We start from the raw sequence: 24,693 nt of genomic DNA, 5'->3' as shown, positions 1-24,693 counted from the left end.
CATGGGAAAACACAGCTGGGTATAAAATCAGAGTCTGGATCTGGGGACATTGTCAGGAACTGGAGTCTGAAGAGTCACAGAGCCATGCCTGGGAGACCAAGTTTACTCAGGATGAGGACTGGGTAAAGATGTGGTGGCAGATCAGCTGTGAAAGGTCCCTTGTGTGGATCTTTGTGCAAGTGCATGTGTGTGCAAGTAATATGTTCTCATGTAAGTGGAAGCAAGAGGACAACCTCAGGCATTGCTAATCAGGAAACCATCCACCTCTGTTTTTTGTGGGGTTTTTTGTAGGTTTTTGTTTGTTTGTTTGATTGATTGATTTTGGGGTTTTTGTTTGTTTTGTGTGTTTTATTTAGTGTTTAGATAAGAGGTCACTACATAGCTCTTGCTGGCCTGGAATTGAACATATTGACCAGGATAGCCTCAAACTCACAGAGATCCACTAGCCTCTCCCTCTGCCTCCTAAATTCTGGAATTAAAGACATGCACCATCATGCCTAGCCTACCTTTGGTTTTAAGAGCTTAAACTACATTTACTTATTTATTCTGTGGGGGCAGGACACACACATGCTACATCCTGTGCAGCAGCCGGTTCTCACACTACTGTCTGACACACCCATGGTCACTTGTGTGCAGAAGACCCACGTGTGCACACCACAGCCCCAGCTGCTCTTCCACAGAAAGTGCCCCTCCCTAGGAAAGCATCATGGCTCCAGGGCCCAGTCACTGCTGTTGGGGGAATGGAGTTGGCATTGTAGGAGACTGATTACAGCATCCTGGACAGAAATCATCCCACAGCAGGTCCCCACAGGGATTCAACTGAGGACTTGAAACTAGAACAGTGTCCATGACTTGGACTAAGGGTCCAGCAGGTGGCAGCAGTGAGGCTGAGCACAGGGGCAGCTGGGATCCTACAGAACCCACCTGGGCCTGTTGTGTAAGGATGCTGGGGTCCAACACCTGACACATGGCAGCCTCGTCAGGTCCAGCCCTTCCTCCAGAGACATAGCAATCCAGTGACCTTTTCCACAGACCCCAGACAGTAAGGCAAGGACAAAGGAAGCCTGGAGGTGAGTGGTCAAGACCAGGAGAGCCCCCTCTAAGACCTCCCTGAGGATAAAGACAAGGTTCATCTGGTAGAGTGATTACCTGCACCCTGGGCTCGATCTCCAGGAGGAGATAAAGGGGCACAAAGCGACACACATGTCCCTCAGTATATGGGAGGGCAGAGAGGAGGATCTGTAGGAATTCAAGGTTATCTTTGCCTACACAGGAAGTTCAAGGCCCAGCCTGAAATATATGAGAATCCATTCAATAACAGGAGTGTGTGTGGTGGTTTCTGATGGGTACAATAGACCCATTCCCTCTCCTTACTAACTATTTGAAACAAACTTATCCCAAAGATTCTGTGCATCTGTGTCTCCAAGGGCAGCCCGGATGGATATAGGAGTGTGTCCATGTACTGCTGGGAGTGAGGTCATGAGTGTTTGTGCCTGGCTCAGGTCAAGGGATCTGAGGACCATGGAAACAGTGGGGACTGTGAGGACGGCAGGGACAGCAGAAGTGACAGAGGCGGCTGCACAGCCCCTGCAGGGAATCATGGAGAAGGCCTTCAGTGCAGGAATCTAAGGAAATGGGAAGTCGCCTCTGCACATGTCACTCAGGGAGAAGGATGCCACTTCCTCTGCTACAAACTTGACTTCCATCAGGGACCTGATAGAACCATGTCATGAAGAAGGGGAGGATGACCCTCCTACAGAACCAGCCCTGAGGTCACCACAGCCTCTACCCCTACCCCTCACATCTCCACCCCAGTCACGAGGCAGTGTGTCCACTGTCAGAGACGTCCCAGGCAGCATGTCATGAGTGACACATTGCTGCTCTGAGCCTTCTTTGCCCACTATATCCAAGGAAGGTTCTAGAACAGCCACTGCTAGAAAGAGTCACTCAAATGCTTTGTGGGAACAGCCTCCTGGAACCCCAGCAGCTGATCCCTGACCTTTAAGGGGAGTGCAGAGGCTGCACGGAACAGGCAGGCTGAAGTCTGTGTGGAGTGGAGGACTACAAGTACTTGATGGAACGATTTCCAGTCAACCTGCCATGTGACAGTCATGTGACATGTGCCAGGGCTTCTCTGATCCTTGGCATCCTCTTCTGAGGTGTATGAAGGTTGGTGGGATGTAGAAAGGCTCCTTCAGAAACTGGAGTAGTTTGGAGTCACTGTCTAGGGGAGGGCGACGACCACCCAGGAAGCCCAGGGTGGTGACAGACTCGGCAGCAGCGAGCAGACCAGGGCGGTAGTGTCCACTGGGACTTGGTTCTGCCGGGTGCTGTGAAGAGTTCCTGAAGGACAAGAAGAGGACAAAGAGCAGATGGTGGTGGGGACACCGAGCTAGGGCTGGGACGGAATGTGTTTCCTCATCACCTCCATCCTCGCTGTGTCTGAAGTGAGCAGAAACTGACCACTTCTGTGCCTGAGGTTATTAGAGAGACAGACAGACAGATTGACAGACTGACAGACAACCAGATGGTGGGAGGAGACACAAGGAGAAACAAAGGAGGAGGAGGGCAGGAGTGGAGGAAATCTGGAGGTGAGGAAACAGTGATTACAGGCCACATTGGAAATGGACAAGACTGGATAAGACAGGAGTTGAAGGTGGAAGAGAGGAGAGCCCGGCATGGTGAGGTCAGTTCCATATCTTCCTGTCAAAAGCGAGGCCTGGCTCAAATGCATGGTCATCCTGTCAGTGACCACAGGGCGGATCTTCTGCAGCGTGGGAAGGAAGAAGCCAGAATGATGAAGGAAGTTGCTGGTCAGAAGGAGGTGGAGGTGGGGAGGTCCTGCCCCACTGTGTCCTCCACAGGAGAAGGCCCTGGGTTCGTGTGTCATTTTACCCTGATTCTTTCTGACTCCTGAGCACCCCAGTGTCACTCAGAGGTCCTCCTCTCCTGCCTGGTGGCTCTGCTGGTCTCACTTCCTGGAGGGAATCAGGCCATGACTTGGATCCTGCTTCTGCTGCTGTCAGCTGCATGTCTGCAAGCTGGTGAGTTTGGGGACCTTGTTAGCAGGGAGTCTGCCTTAACCACAGGAGGGGCCAGTGGGGCTGGGAAGAGCGGGCTGTCATGTGGACAGGTGTCTGCTAGAGGAGCCAGTCAGTGCTCTGTGCCCCAAGAGAGAGCTCATCCTAAGAGTGGGTCCATCCCAACCCCTCCTTGTCTGTCCTGTCCCATATGGGACAGTGGGACATAGGGATAATTCTGCCCTGTGTCCCACACCAACCTGTAGGTGAAGAGTCGGAAATTCGGTATTGTCTTTTCTATCCTCTGTAAAGGGGTCAGATTCTCACCATTCTTCACAGGAAACTCTGCAGGATCCAAAAGAGTAAATAGGTTTGGAATCAACCAACCAGCCCGCCTCTCTGGTGTCCAGGACAGCTCCATCGAGATCCCCTTCTCCTTCTACTTCCCCTGGGAGTTGGCAGGGGATTCAGATATGAGGATTCTCTGGAGATGGAAGCACTTCCATGGGGAATTTATCTACAACTCCACCCCACTTTTCATACATGAGCATTTCAAGAATCGGCTCACCCTGAACTGGACACAGCCTCAGACATCTGGAGTCCTCAGAATCCTGGACTTGAAGAAGAAGGACCAGACAGTGTACTTCTGCCAAGTTCATATGAACACAAAAGAAGGCATGAAGATTATTCAGTTGATTCCTGGGACTCAACTGACCATCACCCATGGTGAGCCACCCTGGCTCTGGCTTTGATGTCTCAGGCTTCCTTGTCGCCTAGATGTCACCTCAGGCTACATGCCTCTGAGATTTCTTTCATATTCCTTTTCCTTGGTTCTGCCAAGGCCTTTGCTAACAGGATTTTTACCTTGTAGTCGTGACAAGCCTTTGCTGTCTCCTCTGACCTTGTCTGTCACTCTCTGCTAAGACACAACCCCCCCCCTCTCTAGACCTCAGCATAGGTCCTCCCTCCTAGTTCACCCTCTTTCTGAACCAAACTAACACTGCAGTCAGTCCTGGCCAATTCCACTTTCCACATGACCTGGAGGTAGACTGACCTCTCCAGGATGTAGCTGACTCACTTGGTCCTGTGGCAGGGCTCCAATGAGTCCCTGTATGGAGCATCTCCACACAGCTCCAACCTAGGCCCAGAACAAACACTAGGTGCTCATTGGATGTTCTTGGTGTCCTACCATCCAGCCGTACACTGCCATCTAGCACCACAGTCTCCCATTTACCCTCCTAGCTCCCCAGCACACATCCCTCTACTCTCCGTACTCACTCCCTTGTATCCTCTCCATTTCCAACCCCCCTCTCCTTTCTTGCCTTCTTTCCCTCGCCTCTCCCACACAAACTCCAAGGGTCTTGGGAAATAATGTCCCTATTTCATGATGTGGTTGCTCTGTCTTCTGACCCTTGCCTCTCCTCTGCAGCAGAAGTAACTGGGAACACAGAGTGGAACACTGTGTGACTGTTAACCTTCACATGGCCCTACAGAAGCTGGGAGACTCTGTGTATTTCCTTGTAGGTTATAACCTTGTTCTGTGGCTCTTTGTTTATATTTTGGTGTTTTAGTTTTTATAAGACGGGGTCTCACCATTTAGCCTTGATTGTTCTGGCACTCACAGAAATCTGCCTGCCTCTACCTCCCAATTGTTGAGCCAGCAGTGGCTCTTGACTGGATTGAGCCACCCTGTGAGAGGACGCCCACAGCACAGTTCTCTGCACAGTCTCTATGACCACCCTGTTGACCAGATGTAATGTCAACCAGCAGCTGCCAGGGCTCAGGGAAGGGAGAGAATGGAGCTGTTTCTTGGGTCTAGAGTAGTGATTCTCAACCTTCCTAATGCACAGACCCATTAATATAGTTCCTCATGATGTGGTGAACCCCCATCACAAAATTATTTTCATAACTGTGATTTTGCTGCTGTTATGAATCGTATTGTGATTATTGATATGCAGGATGTTCTTATATTCACCACTGTGGGGTAGCGAGCCACAGGTTGGGAACTGTTGGTCTAGTGTTTCCAAATAAGTAAAGGTGGAAATTCACCTTAGTGATGTTTGTAAAGCAAATGAATGTACTCTTCCCTATACTGAGCTGTACACTTATGGCTAAAATTACATATTTTCTGTTATATATCTTTATTTATTTTCTGTGTGTGAACATGTGGATCTGTTAATTCAGGTGTGTGTGTGTGTGTGTGTGTGTGTGTGTGTGTGTGTGTGTGTGTGTATGTGTGTGAATGTTCACATTTCTTCCTGGGCATGTGGACCCTATTGGACATATTCATTGTCATCCCCTTATTTTTGAGACAGGGTCTCTCACTAGCTTCAAGTTTGCCAAGTAGACTAGGCTGGCTGGCCAGTGACCCCCAGTGACATACCTGTCTCCACTTCCTCAGTACTGGGATTACAGCTCACTCAACTTTGTTTGGTGTGAAACTTTATATATAGACGAGGCTGGCTTTGAACTCACAAAGATCTCCTGCCTCTGCCCCTAGGGCTAAGATTAAAGGCCATGACAAGTTTATCCAGCTCTCTACATGACTACTAGGGATGAAATTCGGGTTCTAAGGCAACAAGCAGCCAACACTCTGTGGACTGGGTCAAATCTGCATGTTACATACATCTATGACAAAAACAACTGTATTTCCATGGCCTAAATATCTGTGACCAGATGACCATCTGAGGATACACCGCCAGGACAAGTGGAGAGTGTGCATTTGAGCTTGCTCTCCTGGAGTCTCAGCCTTCAGCATGTGTTCCCCTCTCTGTGAACTTCTAACAGCTGTTCCCCATCCCACATCCCACAGAGGAGACAAGGTTGTGACACTCACCCCATCCCTCCCTCATCCAGGGGGATCTGCTCACTCCTCATCTCTCCTCAGCTATCAGGACCACCATGCAGAGCCCCTCCATGATCACCTCTGCAGGCAGCAGAGCTGGCCTGGAGGACACAGAGGACCAGAGGAATCCTTCACTTGTGAACCTGGGAGCCACGGTCGGGGTGGTGGTGACCACGACTGTGCTCATAACCCCCGTCTGTGTATTGAAGGCCTTCCTTTGGTGGAAGCAAATGTAAGTGGTCCTGGACAGGCCCTCACCTGAGCTTACCCTTTGAGTTTTCTCAGCTGTGGGAGATGGAGAAGGACGAGTTTGTGCAGGACAGAGTCCAGAGAACACAGGGAGAGAAAGGAGGCAGAACTCACCCAGGACTGAATCTGCACCTCCTTCCTTAGAATCCCAGCTGGAAACTGGAGGAACTACTGCAGATGAACACAGAGTCTGTGCTAAGGGATTCAAGGGGTCCTGTGGGTGGCTCTGGGGTAACTGCTCATTTGAATAGAGCTATTTGAGTTGAGGATATGGTATTAAAACAGAAATTAAGACCATGGTGAGTAATAAACCCACAAATGAAAAGAATATGTCTAGGAAAAGCTGCAATAAAGGAGGTGAAAGCTCTGTACCCTAAAAACAGAACAGTGCTGAGAAGTTACAGAACAGCCAGGAGCGAGCTCAGTGGGTAAAGTGCTCACCCAGGAACACAAGGACATGGGTTCCATCCCCAGGACCCACTTCAATGCTGGCAGACAGTAGGAGAGCAGAGAGAGTAGGATCCCTGACGCTGACTGTGCTGCCAGCCTTGCCCAATCAGTGAGGAGCCAATGACAGACCTGTCTCAGAAACATAGGTGAAAGCTCTTTCAGGACAGTGCCCAGGGACACTGCCTGTGCAAGGCTTTCCTGAGGGAACCACCTCTCTAGATCCCTTGCATGCCTCTCATAACAAATTTCTCCAAGCATCCCCTCTACCATCCATACATGTGTGCACACATGCCAATGTACATACTGATGAAAGATAAATTTAAAAAGGAGGGAAATACTTAAATATGTAAGGATATTAGCATAAGGGAAAATTTTATACATTCAGTCTTTACAATGCAAAACACTCTAAAAATTCAATGCAATTGGAATTCAAATCCCAATTTAATTTTGTAAAAATAAATGACTTGTCTTCTAAAATTAACAAGATTCTAAGAAACAACATGGGGACACAATGGGGGACACCCTAACCCCAGTGTTGGGAATTACAGAGAGTAGAATCAAGAGTTCAAGGTCATCTGCAGATATATAGAAAGTTGAAGGTCAACCAGGGCTCATTGAGACCTTGTCCTCACCCAACACAGGAGCCAGTGTGGACAGTGTTCAGAGCAGATTTAAAGCCATGGTGACTAGAAGACTGCAGGACAGGAGCAGAGATGAGCAGAGAGTGGAATGTAATAGAGAGAGCACAGAACTAATGTTTGAAGATTTGGCCCCTGGTCTTCAGAAGGGCTCAGCCCTCCATTAGGTAAGAGGAGCATCTGAGATCTGGAGAGCAGCAACCTGAGAGGCAGCAGAAGTCTGACTGGGATTCGAACCCTGAGACTGAATCTGCAGGGTGGCAGCAGCCTGCACTCACAGGGAAAGCTAGAGAGCCAGTTTCCAGGGAGACAAAAGGGAGGCTTGGTGAGTGCAGAGCAGGGAAAGCAGGGAGGTGACATGGGTTCAAGGCAGGGGAAGGAAGCAGAGGGAGAAGGACATGGACAATGGCAAAGGACCAGGAGAGCTGTCCTCTGGTTGGCTGTGCTGTGCAGAAGGACAGCTGAGGACTGTCCTCAGGTCCTGGTGACTCTCAGAGCTGTCCCTGAGTGGCTGCTACAGAGCTGTTTGCTGCCCTGGGCTCCTAATGTTGTCTGAACACAGAGAAGAGCTGAGAGGCAGATGGAGGATCAGCATGGCTGCCACACTGACACTGTTTCTTCTCCTACAGGCCAGCAGACTAAAGGTGAAGCCCAGCCAGGGGAGAGCCTGTCATCCCAAGGAGCAGCTGAGGGGCTGTGTGGTGGTTTGAATAAGAATGGCCCCCATAGGCTCAAAGATTGTTATGCTTTGTCACAAGGCAGTGGCGCATAGGATGTGTGGCCTTGTTAGAGTAGTTGTGGGCTTGTTTGAGGAATTGAGTCAGTGAGGGCTGACTTTCATACTTCAAATCCTCAAGCCAGGACCAGTGTCTCCCTCTCTCTTCCTGCAGTCTGCTATCTGAATGTAGAATGCTCACCTACTTCTCCAGCACCATGTCTGCCTGTGTACCACCAACCTTCCCACCATGAGGATGATCAACTAAACTATTGAAACTTAAGCCAACCCCAATTAAATGTTTTCCTTTATAAGAGTTTCCTTAGTCATGGTGTCTCTTCACAGCAATTGAAGTTTGGTTAAGACAGGCTATTTGGGGAATTTTTTATGAAAGGCATGCAAGGGATCCAGAGAGATAATTTCCCCAGAAAAGCATTACACACAGGCTAGGGGACCTGAGTTTGATTGGGAGCATCCTCATTATAAAGTAGGGAGGTGATGGGAATTTGTAATCCCAGCCATGGACAAGCAAGAGACAGCCAGAGTCATGGAGCTGTCTGTCCAGCTAGTCTAGTCTAATTGCTGAGTTCCAGAACAATGAGACACCATGTCATAAAAAATAATGTGGATTCCTCAAGGGCATAAATGATGGTCATAACATTTTTCTAATTTATTTTTAAAACAAGTATTTAAAAATTACAAATTAATGGAGAAAAGAAAAATGGGGAGCAGATTGATAGCTCAGTGGGAAAAGATGTTTTTGGCCTAGCCCAATGATCTGCATTTGATTCTGGGAACCCAAATGGTGCAAGGAGAAATCTGACTCTGGAAAATGTTTCTCTCCTTCTCAGAGACAAGCATTTTCTGTCAGTCTCCAGCTAACAGACCTCCAGGGGCCATGAACTCTCACTAGGGAGGTCAGTTTACGTCAGAGTGGGGATTCATGCCCACTCATTCTGCATCTCATCACTTTCCTGTCTCCTGCCTGGGAATCAGAGAGCATGGGTACAGTCTTGTGCTGTGAAACATCCTGCCCTTGGATAGGTACAAGAAGAGAACCCCCACTTCTGCCATGTGGGCTCTGATGTCCTATGTCTGTCTCTGGTCCTGAGAGCACAACGTTGCTGTTCCTGTGTGTCCCTGGGGCTATCAACACTTTTTTTTTTTTTTTAGCACAAATTGATGAACGGTCTTGTTAATAAAAAAAAAAATCTCAGAGCCAGTGATTGGGGTGAAAGCTGAAAGATCAGAGGAATAGAACAAGCCAGCCACTAGCTCTTACCTCTAGGAAATTCTCAGTCTCAGGACAGTGAGTTCCTGTTTCTTCATGCCTTACATACCTTTCTCTGCCCAGCCATCTTACTTCCTGGAATTAAAGGCATATATGCTTCCCAAGCAAAGGCATGAGATCTCAAGTGTTGGGATTAAGGGTGTATTTCACCACACCTGGCTCTGTTCCCAGTGTGGTCTTGAACTCACAGAGATCCAGACAGATCTCCACACAAATCACTGTCTCCCAGTGATAGGATTAAGGATATGTGCCATCACATTCTGACATCTATGTCTAATCTAGTGGCTGGCTCTGTCCTCTGATCCCCAGAAAAAAATTATTGGGGTGCACAATATATCATCACACTTACTAATCATGTCTCATGGCATATCAACTTGCTGAGTCTATTAAGAAATTCTCCCCAATTCCCATGAGGCTAGCTGAAGATAGGAGGGGTCATGGAGAAGTGACCCAGGCTTCTCTTGGCTGAAGTGAAGTCTCCTGAGGCAGCTGTGAAATGTCTGCAGTGGTGTAACTGGATCCAAGCCTCCTAAGGCTGAACTCAGCAGCAGCCATGGTCACAGTGATCTTGACAGCTGGGGTGGTGTCTCCTCTGAGCATCCCTGGTGTGTTCACACCAGCAGGCTGCAGGATGATGGTCTGGCCAGTCATCTATGGGAGTGTCCATTCATCATCTCCTCCTTCCAGACACCTAGGCACAAAGAAGGGGCCTCAAAGCTGTTACTCCAGTGGTCATGTGACTTGCCATGTCAGTATCCATTGTTCAAAAGGGAGAAACAGCAAAGGAGCCCACAGCAAAGACTTCACAGCACCAACCATCTCAACAAGGTTTAGGTCAAATCCCCTCAGGGTGAAGGAACATTACTGTTGGAATGGGGAGCAGACATGGGTTCCAGCATGGCTACCAGTATTTGGGAGTTGGGTTCCCAGGCCTGAGCCAGTCAGTTAAAAGAAGTACTAGAGGAAGCCAGGCAAGGTGGCGTATTCCTGTAATCCCAATGATTGACTGTAGAGATAGCAAGACCATGAATTAGAGGCTATCATTAGTACCTATTGAGCTTGAGGTCAGCCTGGGCTACATAAGACTCTGTTTCAAAACTGAACAAACAGAAAGCTAACCATAAATCCAAAGAGTCGGCAAGGTCGTGGAGGCTGGATATCTGTTAGTTCACTTTGGTAGGAGACAGAGAACTTGAAGATATGACCAGTTTTTCCTTTAGATTCTCTCAAACAAATCATGTGACTATTCATAGTTTCATTTAAGCAATATATAGTGTTGAAGAGGAAATTGAGAGTTTCTCCATTTCTGTGACCTCAAACTCAGTGACATGTAAGTTTCTGCCTCCGGCCTTGTCTATCTGCAGAAGCTGGGAGAATTCATGGAGAGGAGCAAGAGACTGAGCTGGTCACCCAGCCCTGCTCACTCAGCCTTAAGACACTTTAGAGTCCCTTCTTGGGGCTCCCCTGGGCAGGGGTGCAGGGAGGTGCCATGTTGATGTTGGATAACACATGAGGGAGATGAAGATGATGATTTCATCCTAGGGGAGAAAGAAGAGGTCAGATGGGGACGGGGCAACTGTGCTAATGTAAAGTCTCAGGTGCAGCCTGAGTGTCCTGTCTACACCACCAGCCGCCATCCTTGCACCCTCTCTAGCATCTCCTCCACTCTCCTCAGGACACAGTCTGGACAGGTTACTGTGGGTCTGTATGTTGTCATTCAGAATAAGAATTCAAAGAGTTCTAGGAAAACTAGTGTGACAGGAGGTGTGGACAGATGAACAGTTTTCATCAATGAGGTTATCTGGTGTGTCAGGACCGACAGGGTCTGCACTGAGGGTTATTTGAGGGAAGTTTCTGGAACTGGATTTTTCACACAGAAATAGAAAGGGCCGAGCCTGTTCTCAGCCACCACTGTTATGGGAAAACACAGCTGGGTATAAAATCAGAGTCTGAATGCTGAGGACACTGTCAGGAACTGGAGTCTGAAGAGTCACAGAGCCTGGCTTGGGAGACCATGTTTGCTCAGGATGAGGACTGAGTAAACATGTTGTGACAGATCAGCTGTGAAAGGTGCCTTGCATGATTGTGTGTGTCTGTGTTCATGTACAAGTGTTTGCAAGTGAGTCTGTGTATGTGGAAGCCAGAGGACAACCTCAGGCATTACTACTCAGGACACCATTCACCTTGTGGGTTTTGGTTCTTTTTTGCTGGTTTATGTTCTTTGTTTTGAATTTTGTTTTTTATTTTGATTGCTTTTGTTTTTTGAAACTGGAACTGTATAGCTCTTGCAGGCCTGGAACTGTATATGTAGATCAGGATAGCATGGAACTCAAAAAGAATCATTTGCCTCTCCCTCTGCCTCCCCCCCCAAAAAAAATAGAATTAAAGGAATGCATCCTTATGTCCAGCCCACCTTGTGTTTAAATACTTAAAATTACACTTCCTTCTTTATTCTGTGGGGGCAGGACACACATGTGCTACAGCCTGAGCAGCAGCCAGGTTCTCACACTGCAGTCTGACACTCCCATGGTCACATGTGTGCAGAAGCCCTGTGCACACCCCAAAGCCCCAGGCTGCTCTTCCACAGAAAGTGCCCCTCCCCTTTGAATGTATCATGGCTGCAGGGCCCAGACACTGTTAATGGGGGAATGGAGTTGGCACTGCAGGAGACTGATTACAGCATCTTAGACAGAAATCATCCCACAGCAGGGTCCCTAAGGGGATGCAACTGAGTTCAGGACTTGAAACTAGAGCACAGACCTCGACCTGGGATTCAGAGGCCAGCAGGTGGCAGCAGTGAGGCTGAGCACAAGTCGCACCTAGGCTCCTGAAGGACCAACCAGAGCAAGTCCTGTTAAAAAGCTAGGGACCAGCAGCTGACATATGGCAGCCTCGTCAGGTCCAGCCCCTCTTTGGTGACTTAGAAACCACTGACCTTTTACCCACAGACCCCAGAGAGTAGGGCAAATGAAGCCTGGAGGTGAGTATCCATGACCAGGAGGGCCCCCTCTCAGACCTCACTGAGGTGAAAAATGTGGTTCGTCTGGTAGAGTGCTTACCTGCCTGGCACACACAGAACCCTGGGTTCTATCTCCAGCAGGAGACAAGGGGCATGATGGGACACACCTGTCACTCCATCACTTGGATGCGCAGAGAAGAGGGATCTGTAGGAGTTTGAGGTCATCATTGTCTACATAACAAGTTCAAGGCCCAGCCTTGGCTAAATGAGAACCCATCCAATAAAGTGAGGGGGTGGTCTTTCTGACATTTAAAATAAGTCCCATCCCCTCTCCTGACTAGCCATCTAGGGCCAACTTATCCCAAGAATTCTGTGTCTCTGAGTCTCCAAGGGCAGGATGGATGGATATAGAAGTGTTTTCCATGTGCACCTGGGACTGAGGCCATGACTGTTTGAGCCTGGCTCAGGTCAAGGGATATGAGGACCATGGGGACTGTGAGGAAGGCAGAGACAGCAGATGTGACAGAGGCGGCTGCACAGGCCCCTGCAGGGAAGCATGGAGAAGGCCTTCAGTGCAGGAATCTAAGGAAATGGGAAGTCGCCTCTGCACATGTCACTCAGGGAGAATGATGCCACTTCCTCTGCTACAAATTTGTCTACCACGGAACTGGTGGAACCATGTCATGAGGAAAGGGAAGGATGACCCTCCTACAGAACCAGCCCTGAGTCCAGACAACCTCCGCCCCATGTCTCACCCCTTCACCCCAGTAACAGGCCAGTTGTGTCCACACTCAGAGATGTCCCAGGCAATATGTTATAAGGGATGCATTGCTGGTCTGACCTTTCATTGCTCACTTCATCCAAAGAAGGTTCTAGAGCAGTCACAGCTAGAAAAAGTCATTCAAGTGCTTTTTGGGAACAGCCTCCTGGGAACCCGGAAGCAGATCCATGGCCTTTGAGGAGAGTGCAGAGAATGCATGGAGCAGGCAGGCTGAAATCTGTGTGGAGTGGAGGACTACAAGTACTTGATGGGATGAAGTCCAGTCAACCTGCCATGGGGCAGTCATGTGACATATGACAGGGCTTCGCTGATCCTTGGCATCCTCTACTGAGGTGTGTGAAGGTTGGTGGGATGTAGAAAGTTTCCTATAGAAACTGGAGTAGTTTGGAGTCACTGTCTAGGGGAGGGAGACGACCACCCAGGAAGCCCAGGGTAGTTACAGACTCGGCAGCAGTGAGCAGGCCAGGAAGAGAGTGTCTCAGGGCCTTGGTTCTGTCGGGTGCTGTGAAGAGTTCCTGAAGGACAAGAAGAAGACAAAGAGCAGATGGTGGTGGGGACACCGAGCTAGGGCTGGGGACAGAATGTGTTTCCTCATCACCTCCATACTCGTTGTGTCTGAAGTGAGCAGAAACTGACCACTTCTGTGCCTGAGGTTATTAGAGAGAGGGGGAGACAGGGAAGGAGGGAGGGAAGGAAGAAGGGAGGGGAGAAGGAGAGAGAGAGAGAGAGAGAGAGAGAGAGAGAGAGAGAGAGAGAGAGAGACCAGCATAGTGGGATACAAAATGAGAAACAGATGAGGAAGAGGAGGGCAGGAGTGGAGGAATCTGGAGGTGAGGAACCAGTGATTACAGGCCACATGGGAAATGGACAAGACTGGATAAGACAGGAGGTCAAGGTGGAAGAGAGGAGAGCCCGGCATGGTGAGGTCAATTCCATATCTTCCTGTCAATAATGGGGGCTGGGCTCAAGGGCATGGCCATCCTCTCAGTGATCACAGGGCGGATCTTCTGCAGCGTGGGAAAGAAGAAGCCAGAATGATGAAGGAAGTTGCTGGTCACAAGGAGGTGGAGATGGGGAGGTCCTGCCCCATTCTGTCCTCCACAGGAGAAGCCCCTGTGGATGTGGGTCATTTTACCCTGATTCTTCCTGACTCCTGAGCACCCCAGTGTCTCTCACAGGTCCTTCTCTCAGCCTGATTGCTCTGCTGGTCTCACTTCCTGGAGGGAATCAGGCCATGACTTGGATCCTGCTTCTGTGGCTGTCACCTGCATATCTGCAAGCTGGTGAGTTTGGGGACCTTGTTAGCAGGGACTCTGTCCTAACCACAGGAGGGGTCAGTGGGGCTGGGAAGAGCAGGCTGTCATGTGGACAGGTGTCTGCTGGAGGAGTCAGCCAGTCCTCTGTGCCCCAAGAGAGAGCTCATCCTCAGAGTGGGTCCATCCCAACCCTTCCTTGTCTGTCCTGTCCATATAGGACAGTGAAACATAGTGACAGCCCTGCCCTGTGTCAAATACCCTCCTGTGGGTGAAGGCTTAGGCCATCCTGAGTTTTCTTTTCCATTCTCTGCAGTGACTTAGATTCTCCCCATCCCTCCCAGGTAACTCAGCAGGATCCAACAAAGTAAAGGATTTTGGGGTCAACCAAACAGCCCGCCTCTCTGGTGTCCAGGGCGGCTCCATCGAGATCCCCTTCTCCTTCTACTTCACCTGGGAGTTGGCAAAGGACCCACAGATGACGATTTACTGGAGATGGAAGCACTTCCATGGGGAATTTATCTACAACTCCTCCTCGGGTTTCATACACGAGCACTTCAAGGATCGCCTTGTATTGAGCTGGACACAGCCTCAGACATCCGGAGTCCTCAGAATCCTAGACTTGAAGGAGAAGGACCAGACAATGTACTTCTGCCGAGTTCAACTGAACACAATAACCCACACGGAGAAGTGGCAGTCGATTCCTGGAACCCACCTCACCATCACCCATGGTGAGCACATCCCAGTCAGGCCCTGGTGGTTCTGGCTTCCTTGTGCCGTCATTATGGATCCTACACTTCTGACCCTTTCCTCAGATTCCTCTCATGTGTTCTGTCCCCTCCCCAGAGCTCTGACAACTCCACCTTTCCTCTTCCCCACAACCATCCACAAGCGTTAGCTGCTCTCTCTGAGCTGCCTCTCATGTGCCCATCCCACCCTCGTTGACACAAATCCAGGTGGATCTGACCTCTCCAGGACGGAGCGGCCTTCACCTGGTCCCGTGTCAGGGTCTCCGTTAGATCTAGACTTTACACCATATCTCGTGCCTTCCAGAGTAGGTGCCTTCTGGCCACGTGAACCCCTCCTCCTCTGGGTCCCCCCACTTTACCAGTCTCTAGACACATCCCTCACCTCTCCCTGCCCCAGTTTCTTTTTTCCCTCCCTCATTTCCCTCTTCCCCTCCTCCCTCCCCATCCCCCATCTTTCCCACACAGACCCTCATGTTCACACCATGATCAGGTTCTCTGGTCACTTCTCCTCCTCCATGGCAACTGTAACTGCAGCTTCCACACAGAGTGCACAGAGACCCAGCCTAGTCACTGTGTGGACATTACCCCGGCCACCCGTCACCACTGCTGGGCACTCTCATGGTCATTATACAGAGAGACACAGAGATCAGCAGAATTCAACACCTGCCCAAGGTCATGCTGGTGAGGAACAGGCCCCGAAAGGGACCTTTTCCTCCAAACATCTCTCAACCAGTAGACACGTGGCCTCTGTGGAGTTCACGCTCTTGCGTGCCTCTCTTCTGTCTTGATTTTGTGGATGAGTATATATGGTGTAAATGTGTGTGTGTGTGTGTGTGTGTGTGTGTGTGTGTGTGTGTGTGTGTGCTTGTGTGTGTGTTTGTGTGGGTTCACGTGGGGGGGACATGTATTTCATTTTTGTGCTTGGGAAGACAAGAGGAGGATGGACATTAGGAGTCCTCCTATACTAAGACCCACCTTATTCCCTTGAGGCAGGGTCTCTCACTGAACCTGGAGCTCACTGTGTTGGGCTAGGATGATGGGCTGTGGAGACCCATTGATCCTCTTGTCTCCATCTCCCATGGTGTTGCAGTTACAGGTGGTCACATGGTCTGTCTTACGAATAAGGTGTATGACATCTGAGGAAGGAACACACAAGGTTAACCTCTGAGACACACACACACACACACACACACACACACACACACACACACATTCATGCACCATTGTGCGTGTGCAAAAATTTAATAAAAAAATAAATTTTAGAAAATAAAATATAAAATTAATAGTTAAATAACAATCATCATTAATTTCATTGCCAATTCTCATCAGTACCAGTGATAAGTGGGTTTGTCCCTTCCAGGTTAGACCCTCCAGCCTCCCCCGGGCAAACCACTTAACCATCTTAACTCCTGAGATGGTTCAGGATAAACTCCACAGACAGACCTGACAGACACCTTACATCTGCATTTCTTGTGTCTCCTACATGTTTTCCTAAATGGCTCCTGTTCTTCAACCTCCTCCCTCTTCCTCCTTTCCCAAAGTCTCCAGCCTTGGTGATAATCTGTTAGGTGCTTGTAGAACGATCAATTTAAGGCAGCCATGCCTTTCTCTGCTTCAGACAGACACACCATGTTTTATTCTCTTGTCCCCAGGGCCACGTGCACACTAGACAAGGGCTCTGTCATTGACTTACACCTCACCTCCACTATGAGTTCTTCCATCAGAATTTTTTCATCACTAATTTTAAAAATTAATTCATTAACTGAATATTCCTGCCCATTGTTTTTAAAATATTAAAATTAACATTATGAAGGCATTTTTCTTTTTTTTTTCCATTTCTTGAAGACAGAGTCTCATGTGTCCATGCAGGTCTCAAATTTACTGTATAACTAAAGATGGCCTTGAACTCTTTCCCAAGAGCTGGGACCAAAAGGGCGTTTCACCACACCTGTATCCATTGCTTGAGATGGACTCAGGGCCTCGGGCACCCTAGGCAAGCACTCTACCACTGAGCTGCATCCACAGACCTCAAAAAAAAATGGTTTATCTGAGCAAAATATCCTCATTTAGGACAAAGATATCACACCCGGAGAAATATGTGCAACATGTTTTAAAAAGAACCCTGTGGTTGGCTTATTAATTCTCTTTCCATAATTTCAATTTTGTAGCCAAATCAATAGTACTCTCCTTTGCACGTTTTCTCTTTCATGTCTAAGCAAAAAGACCCCTAGTGATCTCTCTCTCTCTCTCTCTCTCTCTCTCTCTCTCTCTCTCTCTCTCTCTCTCTCTCTCTTTCTCTCTCTTCCTATGTTTCCTTTGATGGGTCTTTCTCTGGGCTGAACTTATAAAGTGGGCTAGGACAGCTGTCGGTGAGCCACAGGGATCTGCCTATTTTCCCCTTGAAGTGCTGGGATTACAAGTGCATGGCAACACACACAGGTCCCTGAGGATGCTGGGAAGAGGAAGGGTTGAGTCAGGAGTCCTCAGGCAGATGCAGAAGACACAAAATGAGACTGCCCTACTAAGAAAAGATACCAAGTTAAACATGGATAAGAATTATGGGTTAATTTAAGTGTAAGAGCAAGTTAGTAATAAGCCTGAGCTACCAGCGGAGAATTTATATATAATTGTATTAATATATATAATATAATGTATATTAATTATGTAAGTCTCTGAGTGTTAATTTGGGAAGCAGCTGCCAGGTATTTGGGAGCACTGAAGGGACAGAAACTTCCACTTACACCAAAGCCCCACACTGCTCTTCCACAGGAAGTGCCCGACCCCTGTGATAGCAGCATGGCTGCAGGGTCCAGTCACTGCTATTGGGGGAAATGGAGTTGGCACTGCAGGAGACTGATTGCAGCATCCTGGACAGAAATCATCCCATAGCAGGGACTCTATGAGGATTCAATAGAGGATGTGAAACTAGAACAGAGCCCATGACTTGGGATTCAGAGGCAGCAGGTGTCCTAGTTCGAGTTTTTATTGCTGTAAAAAAAAAAAAACTCCATGACCAAAGAATTTAGGGAAGAAAAGGTTTATTTGGCTTACACTTCCCAATCACCTTCAATGCTGACTTCCTTCGTCTCTTCCCAGCCCCCAAGACCACCTCTCCAAGCCCTATTACTGCAAATTCTGCACTCACCAGAACTGCTTTTACAGGTACAGAATGGAAGAAGAGTGGGAAGAATCAGCCCCTGAATCTGGGAACCAAAGTTGGGTTGGCAGTGGCTGCTGCTGTACTCCTGGCTGGCGTTTTGGGATTGATAGTGTTCCTCGGGTGGAGGAGAAGGAAAAGTAAGTGGTCCAAGACTGCACCCCATCAACAGAGTCCTCAAAGGGGATTGTGACAGGGCAGATGCAAGGGCTCAGGGATAGCTGAGTCAGGAAAGTGCTTGAGTCCTGGACATGGTCCTCTAACCTTAGACCTGGATGGAAGCAGGTCAGCTAGAGAGAACAGTTTCTGGGCAGTGTCTCTGTGAGAGGTGAAGGGCGGTGCTGTGGCCTGTTCAGCAGCTGGATTCTGACATTACAGTCTTAGGGTGCAGAGAACAGACTGGAGGGGGACCAGGCTGTGTCACTTTGCCACAGTGGGGCTGCACATGAAGATGAATGGTCAGTCCCGGGAATATGTCGAGGCAAAAGTTTTCAGACTTTGTGATGAGCCTGGTGTGGTAGTGCATGTCTGTAACTCCAGAGTGTGGAAGGGGCAGACAGGAGGATCAGTAGTTCAAAGTCGTCCTTGGGTGCGGAAGACTTCAAACCAACACTCAGTGATTAGATGGATGACATGGGGACAGGGAACAGGAACAAGTCTGAGTGTGTTGAGAAACACTCTGGTGAAACAACCAAGCCATATAGGGACTGAAACAGGAAGTGTGTTTGAGAGTGTGTAATGGCGGTTACTTCTCCACTGCGGTGATAAAACATCATAAACAAAAGTAACTTGTGGAAGGAAGAATTGGATTTGGCTTGCGGATCCAGAAGGAAGGTTAATAGTGGAGGGGCAGCTGAAGCAGGACACTGAGAAGTCACATCTTCAACACATGCAGAAAACCCAGGGAGAAAGCTGGAAGTGAGGGAGAGCAATACGTTCTCAAAACTCACCTCCAGTGACTCATAACTCTTCCAGAAGGCTGCACTTCCTAAATGGTCAATAACCTCCCAAATTCGACAAAGATTTCAAATAGATGAGCCTGTTATGAAGATTTTTCATTCAAATCTAACCCTAACCTAACCCAAACAATTAAAAAATGAAAACAATTTAATTGTTTGGGTTAGTTAGGAGTAGGCTAACCAGCTGAGTTGGGGATATATTAGACGTGCCTGTGTGGATCTCACAGAGCTGTCAAAAAACAAACAAACAAACAAACAAAGTGTATTTATAAGTCAAAAGAAAAAAAGAGAGAGATGGTTCAGGAGTTAAGAGCACTGGCTGCTGTGGCAGAGGACCCAAGTTCAGTTCCCAGCACCCATATGGAGCAGCTCACAACCTCCTCTAAGTCTAGCTTCAGGCACCCAGGGCTCTCTTCTGGTCCCACCCCCACCCCCTCGCCATGGGAACAGGATGGCATACACAGTCATGCACACACATATACACACACAAATGAAAATAAATCTCTAAAACTAAAATTATAATCTAAAAACACTTAGGGAAGGCCAGTGGACAGTGGCACACGCCTTTAATCCTGTCACACAGGAGGCAGAGTCAGGCAGATCTCTGTGAGTTCGAGGCCAGCCTGTACTACAGAGAAAGCTCCAGGACACCCAAAAAAAACTACACAGAGAAACTCGGTCTCAAAAAAAGGGGGAAAAATAGTTAGGGAAAAACAGTTAGGGAACCTAAGGCACCAAATGACTTGTTCTCAAAACACAGTGGCTGACATTGTTGAATGAGAGAGGAAGCGGATGAGTAGGAATCATCTCATTCTTAAAGTGGAAAAATTAGTTACGATGTCTATATTAGGAGGCTGGAGAGATGACTCATTGGTTAAGAGCACTGGCTGCTCTTGCAGAGGACCAGGCTTTGATTCCAGCACCCATGCAATGTTTCACAATAACCTGTAACTGCTGTTCCAGGGGATCTGACGCCCTCTTCTGACTGCCACAGGGACCAGACACTTGTGTGGCAATCGGACATACCAGCAGGCAAACAGTCATACAATGAAAATGAGTTAAGGCTTTTTTTTTTTAAAAAAAAGATGTCCGTACTACAAAAATAATTAATGAACTCAATATAATTCCTATCTAAACTACAATGGGAGTTTTGTAAAAACAATTCATCTTCTCAAATTCATGTACATTCTGGAAAACAAAATGAGATGAAATAACAAAAATGGCCAATAATGTAGCACTCCCGCTGCCTGATCCCAGAGTTTATCAAAGTTCCAACAGGAAGCTGGAGGGATGGCTCCGCAGTTAAGAGCACTGGCTGCTCTGGCAGAGAACCTGAGTTCTGCTCCAAAACCCACATCAGGCAGTTTACCACCGCCTGTAACTCTGGCTGCAGCCATATCGATCGAAGCCCTCTCCTGAATCCCACAGGCATCTGCTCTCATGGCATCCACACCAAAAGAGGTGCAGATAATTTTCTTAAAGCAAAGCAAAACAAAACAACATCAACAAAAAACTTTTAGAGCTACAGTAGCTAAATAAATATAAAGAAATGAATGAACAATAGATTTTTTTAAAAGCTACAGTAGCCGTCAGAGGGTAAAGTGAGTCAGTGTGGAAGCCTGGGAGCCACATGGTGGAAAAAATCAACTCCTGCAAGTTGTCCTCTGACTTCCATACAAACTGTGGCACACCCCCGACCATATAATAAATAAGTGACAATTTTAAAAAGCTACACTAAATGAAAAGAGAATAGTATGCACCAGGACAAATAGATCAGTAGAGTGAAATATAATCCAGAAAAAGGCGGTCTCTAAAGGCACACAAAGGAAGGTAGATGAATGCAGAGTAGATGAGGCAGGTGTGGAGTGCGGGGAACTCAAGGTTGGTGAAGGAAGCAGAGGAGACAGGGGTGGACATGGACCTAGCAGAGATCTGGGGAGGTTGCTGTGTAGGACACAGCCCAGCAGAGGGAGCTCAGGCTCCTCTAGACTGCCTGGGGCAGGTTCTCTGCTCCCCTGTCCTCTGAAGGTGGTCTGAACACACAGGACAGCTGAGAGGGATGATGGAGGATCAGCACTGATGTCACACTGACACTGTTTCTTCCCCACAGGACAGAGGACTAAAGCCGAAACCCCAGCCAGGTGAGCACCATCCGGGTCCTCTGTGAGAGCAGTCAGTGCTCTTAACCACTGAGCCATCTCTCCATCCCCTTCAAATAACATAAAAAAAGGAGAACCACACTCAGGACTCTTCACATCTCCCTAACGACTGACTCATCCTGTCTGCTCCCTCCTTGTCCTCTATGACCTCAGGCTCCTCAGGGCACCAGATTCTCAGTGACAAGGAGTGCAGAGGGTCTCAGGAGTCTCCTTCCCAGAACAACACCCCCTTTAGGCCTCAGACTTCCTCCCTCTCTCCTTCCATTTCCTGGGCTTCCCTCTCTGTCTCTGGTTCCTCTCAGCCTTGAACATCCGCCTGGATTCAACAGTTCTCCCATCTTTTCCTTCCTTCTCTCTGTCTGTCTCTATGGTCAGTGAGCCCCGCTCCCCCAGAATCCTTTGTTCCAGATCTTCCACATCTCTGCCCATTTCTATCCACCTCCCAACCTCTCCACCCTTCTCCCCTGCCTCTTCTTTTCCTACTGTACATGGCCTGCTCTCACCCTTCCTCCTCCAACCCTTTTTTTCTGAAACAGGGTCTCATTTAGTCCAGGCTGGCCTTGAACTCACTATGAAGCCAAGATGACCTTGAACTTCTGATCTTTTGCCTCCACCTCCCAACTGTTGGAAGGACAGGCATTGTACCACACCGGGTTTATGAGGTGCTGGGATGGGAACCAGGGCCTTGTGCAGATAACTCAAGCATCCCAGCTCCCTCCATCTCTCCTCTCCCTGTGGCTTCTTTGGCCAGATGCCCTTCCTCCAGTCCCATCTCAGGTCCTTTCTTCCTCCAACCCAGCCAGAGCACCTACCCAGGAGATCTGAAACTTTCTTGTCTTCTAGTTTTCAGGGTAGTGAGAGAGGATAGACTTGCTTCTTCCTATTTCTAGTCTCTGTTCCTGCCCAGGGCAAGCCGATTTCCTAGAATGACTCCCCTCAGCTAGTGCTGAGAGACCTCGGCCTGGGCACTTTCCCAATGGCTTTTCATTCCACTTCCAGGAAAGGTCTCTTCCTTTGGCGGAACACCATCATGTCATCTTGAGTCACTGAGGATGGCAGAGACCATTCAGAGGGAACCAGTCTCTTGTGTGTGTGTGTGTGTGTGTGTGTGTGTGTGTGTGTGTGTGTGAGTGAGTGAGTGTGTCTGTGTTTGTTCTCAGGTGCCATCCACTCTTTTAAATAATTATTTTATTACGTTTTATTTGTTTGTGTGAGTGTGCATACATGTGTGTGGGTATGAGTTGACATGGCCCACATGGGAGGTCACAGGACAATTTCTGAGAGCTTTCTCTTTCCTTCCACCTTGTGGATCCTTGGGATGAAACTCAGGTTGTCAGTCTTCATGGTCTGGCCTTACCCACAAAGTCATTTCACCTTGGGTTTTGGGTTTTGTTGTTGTTTTTCTTTGGTTTGGTTCAGACAGGGTCTCCCACTGGTCTGGAACTCACCAGTTAGACCAGGTTGGTTGGCCAGTGAACACAGGAGTCCCCACCTCCTGAGCACTGAGGTTACAAGCATGCACCACCATACCCAGTTCTGTATGTGTTGTTACTTTTCCTGTGTGTATACATATGTAGGTGCACATCCACATGTGCCCAGGTGTGTGGAAGCCAGAGATCAATGGTGTGTCTCTCAGTTACTCTCCATTCTGTTTTGTATCCTGCATGTATGTTTGTATGTGTGTGTGTGTGTGCGCGCACCTGTGCATGTGTGTGGAGGCCAGAGTCTATGTGGTGACTCCCCTCAGGCAGGGTCTCTCATTAACCTGAAGCGCATCAGTTGAGCCAGGATGCCCAGACCAAATGAGCTTCAGGGATCCTCCTCTCTCCACCCCACTCTACAGGCACATCGTGTCCAGCTTTTTTTCACATCGGTCCTTGGGGATCTAAATCTGGGTCTTCGTGTTTGTGAAGTGGGCACTTTGCCAGCTGAACCATCTCTCCAGCCCTCCACTCTATCTTTTGAGACAGGGTCTGACCCTGACTCTAGAGCTCATCTGTTAGTCCAGGCCAGTGAACTCCAGGGATTTATCTGCCTGTCTCTGCTTCTCCAGCATCCAGCGTTCTGTGGGTCCTGGGTCTGCAATCAGGACTTCCTGTTTATGTGACACTTACTTTCCTAACTGAGCCATCTCTGCAGCCCAGCACCTAATGTCTTAACCTTTTCCTGTCCAGATTCTGATATGTTGTCCATTTGTTCCTATGCAGGGACCTCATTGAAAACACTGAGAAGGTTGAACCTGAAGGTAAATTCTGCCAGCTTCCTGTTTCCCCACCTGGCTCTGCCTTCTTCTCCCAAGACCCCACACTTACATAAGCATCCCTCAGTATTTCCACCTTTCCCTCCATCACCCTGTCCCTCCCATGTAACCAAGGTCCTCACCTCACTGTTGGAACTCCCAGCCATCTGTCTCCCTTCCTGTCACAGCTTAACTTCAGCACTCCATATTCTTTTTTCTCTAGGGCAATATATGGACCCCAAAGAGAACCCCAAGGTAAGCCACTCAGAGTCAGGCCTGAGGGAAGTTAAAGGGATATTGAAGAAGGAGGCAGAAGGGGGGAGGCTGCAGGTGTGGGCAGGACACTCAGGCTGCAGCTGCTGCAGGTGTGGGCAGGACACTCAGGCTGCAGCTGCTGCAGGTGTGGGCAGGACACTCAGGCTGCAGCTGCTGAAGGTGTGGGCAGGACACTCAGGCTGCAGCTGCTGCAGGTGTGGGCAGGACACTCAGGCTGCAGCTGCTGCAGGTGTGGGCAGGACACTCAGGCTGCAGCTGCTGCAGGTGTGGGCAGGACACTCAGGCTGCAGCTGCTGCTTTATGGTGGCCACAGCTGCACTGCTGTCATCTAACCTCTTGTCCCCACAGGATAACAACATCGTGTACGCCTCCATTGCCCTCTCAAGCTCAGCCTCTCCAGGAACACCACCCTGCCAGCCCGTCCATGGGAACCCCCAGGAAGAGACTGTGTACTCCATCATAAAGGCCAAATGAGTGGGTCTGGGTGACGATCTCAGAGTCACCTGTGTTTCTAGTAGGAAGACTCCCAGCTTCCACTAATACCCACAGCCAGAGACAAAATCTCTTGGGTCTCTGATACCCATGGCCAGAGACAGAAATCCACACGTCAGGGCGTTTGAGCTGAGAGAAAATCAGAAATTCCCAGTTCCCTTTTCTAACTTCCTAGACCTTTCTCACAAAAATAAAAAAAAAATCCACAGAATTTGCCTAAATGAATCTAATTAAGAGTCATTCATGTGACCCTTAACTTCTGGCCCTCTAAGATCCCCTCCTCTATCACTTTTTTCTAGCTGCCCAAGGCAGGGGATGCCCCAAATGCTGGCAGCCAGTCTACATGATGTACACCCACATCTGGGAGGGTAATAACCAGCACACTCTGTGACTGGTTCCCATGGACCACCACACTGGACATCAGCAGCAACCCTAGATAGATGTGTGAGACAGGGAACTAA

At 48.7% G+C, this 24,693-nt stretch overlaps 2 protein-coding genes across 2 annotated transcripts; both read left to right on the top strand.

Moving 5' to 3' along the window:
• The first annotated feature begins 2,962 nt into the window (after positions 1 to 2,962).
• On the top strand, positions 2,963 to 7,844 carry LOC128120792 (paired immunoglobulin-like type 2 receptor beta-2). The gene is made up of 4 exons (XM_052755000.1): positions 2,963 to 3,044; positions 3,360 to 3,746; positions 5,908 to 6,097; positions 7,832 to 7,844. The coding sequence occupies exons 1-4, from the start codon at positions 2,996 to 2,998 to the stop codon at positions 7,842 to 7,844; spliced, it is 639 nt and encodes a 212-aa protein (XP_052610960.1). The 5' UTR covers positions 2,963 to 2,995.
• Positions 7,845 to 13,804: 5,960 nt separating this feature from the next.
• On the top strand, positions 13,805 to 24,360 carry LOC128120791 (paired immunoglobulin-like type 2 receptor alpha). The gene is made up of 8 exons (XM_052754999.1): positions 13,805 to 13,868; positions 14,127 to 14,231; positions 14,546 to 14,932; positions 18,113 to 18,247; positions 21,177 to 21,207; positions 23,433 to 23,470; positions 23,688 to 23,719; positions 24,089 to 24,360. The coding sequence occupies exons 1-8, from the start codon at positions 13,805 to 13,807 to the stop codon at positions 24,212 to 24,214; spliced, it is 918 nt and encodes a 305-aa protein (XP_052610959.1). The 3' UTR covers positions 24,215 to 24,360.
• The last annotated feature ends 333 nt before the right edge of the window (positions 24,361 to 24,693 follow it).

The sequence above is a fragment of the Peromyscus californicus genome, unplaced genomic scaffold, assembly GCF_007827085.1.
Source record: "Peromyscus californicus insignis strain IS unplaced genomic scaffold, ASM782708v3 Scaffold_2__1_contigs__length_46816999, whole genome shotgun sequence".
NCBI lineage: Eukaryota > Metazoa > Chordata > Mammalia > Rodentia > Cricetidae > Peromyscus > Peromyscus californicus.
This window is presented reverse-complemented; position numbering and strand designations above follow the sequence as displayed.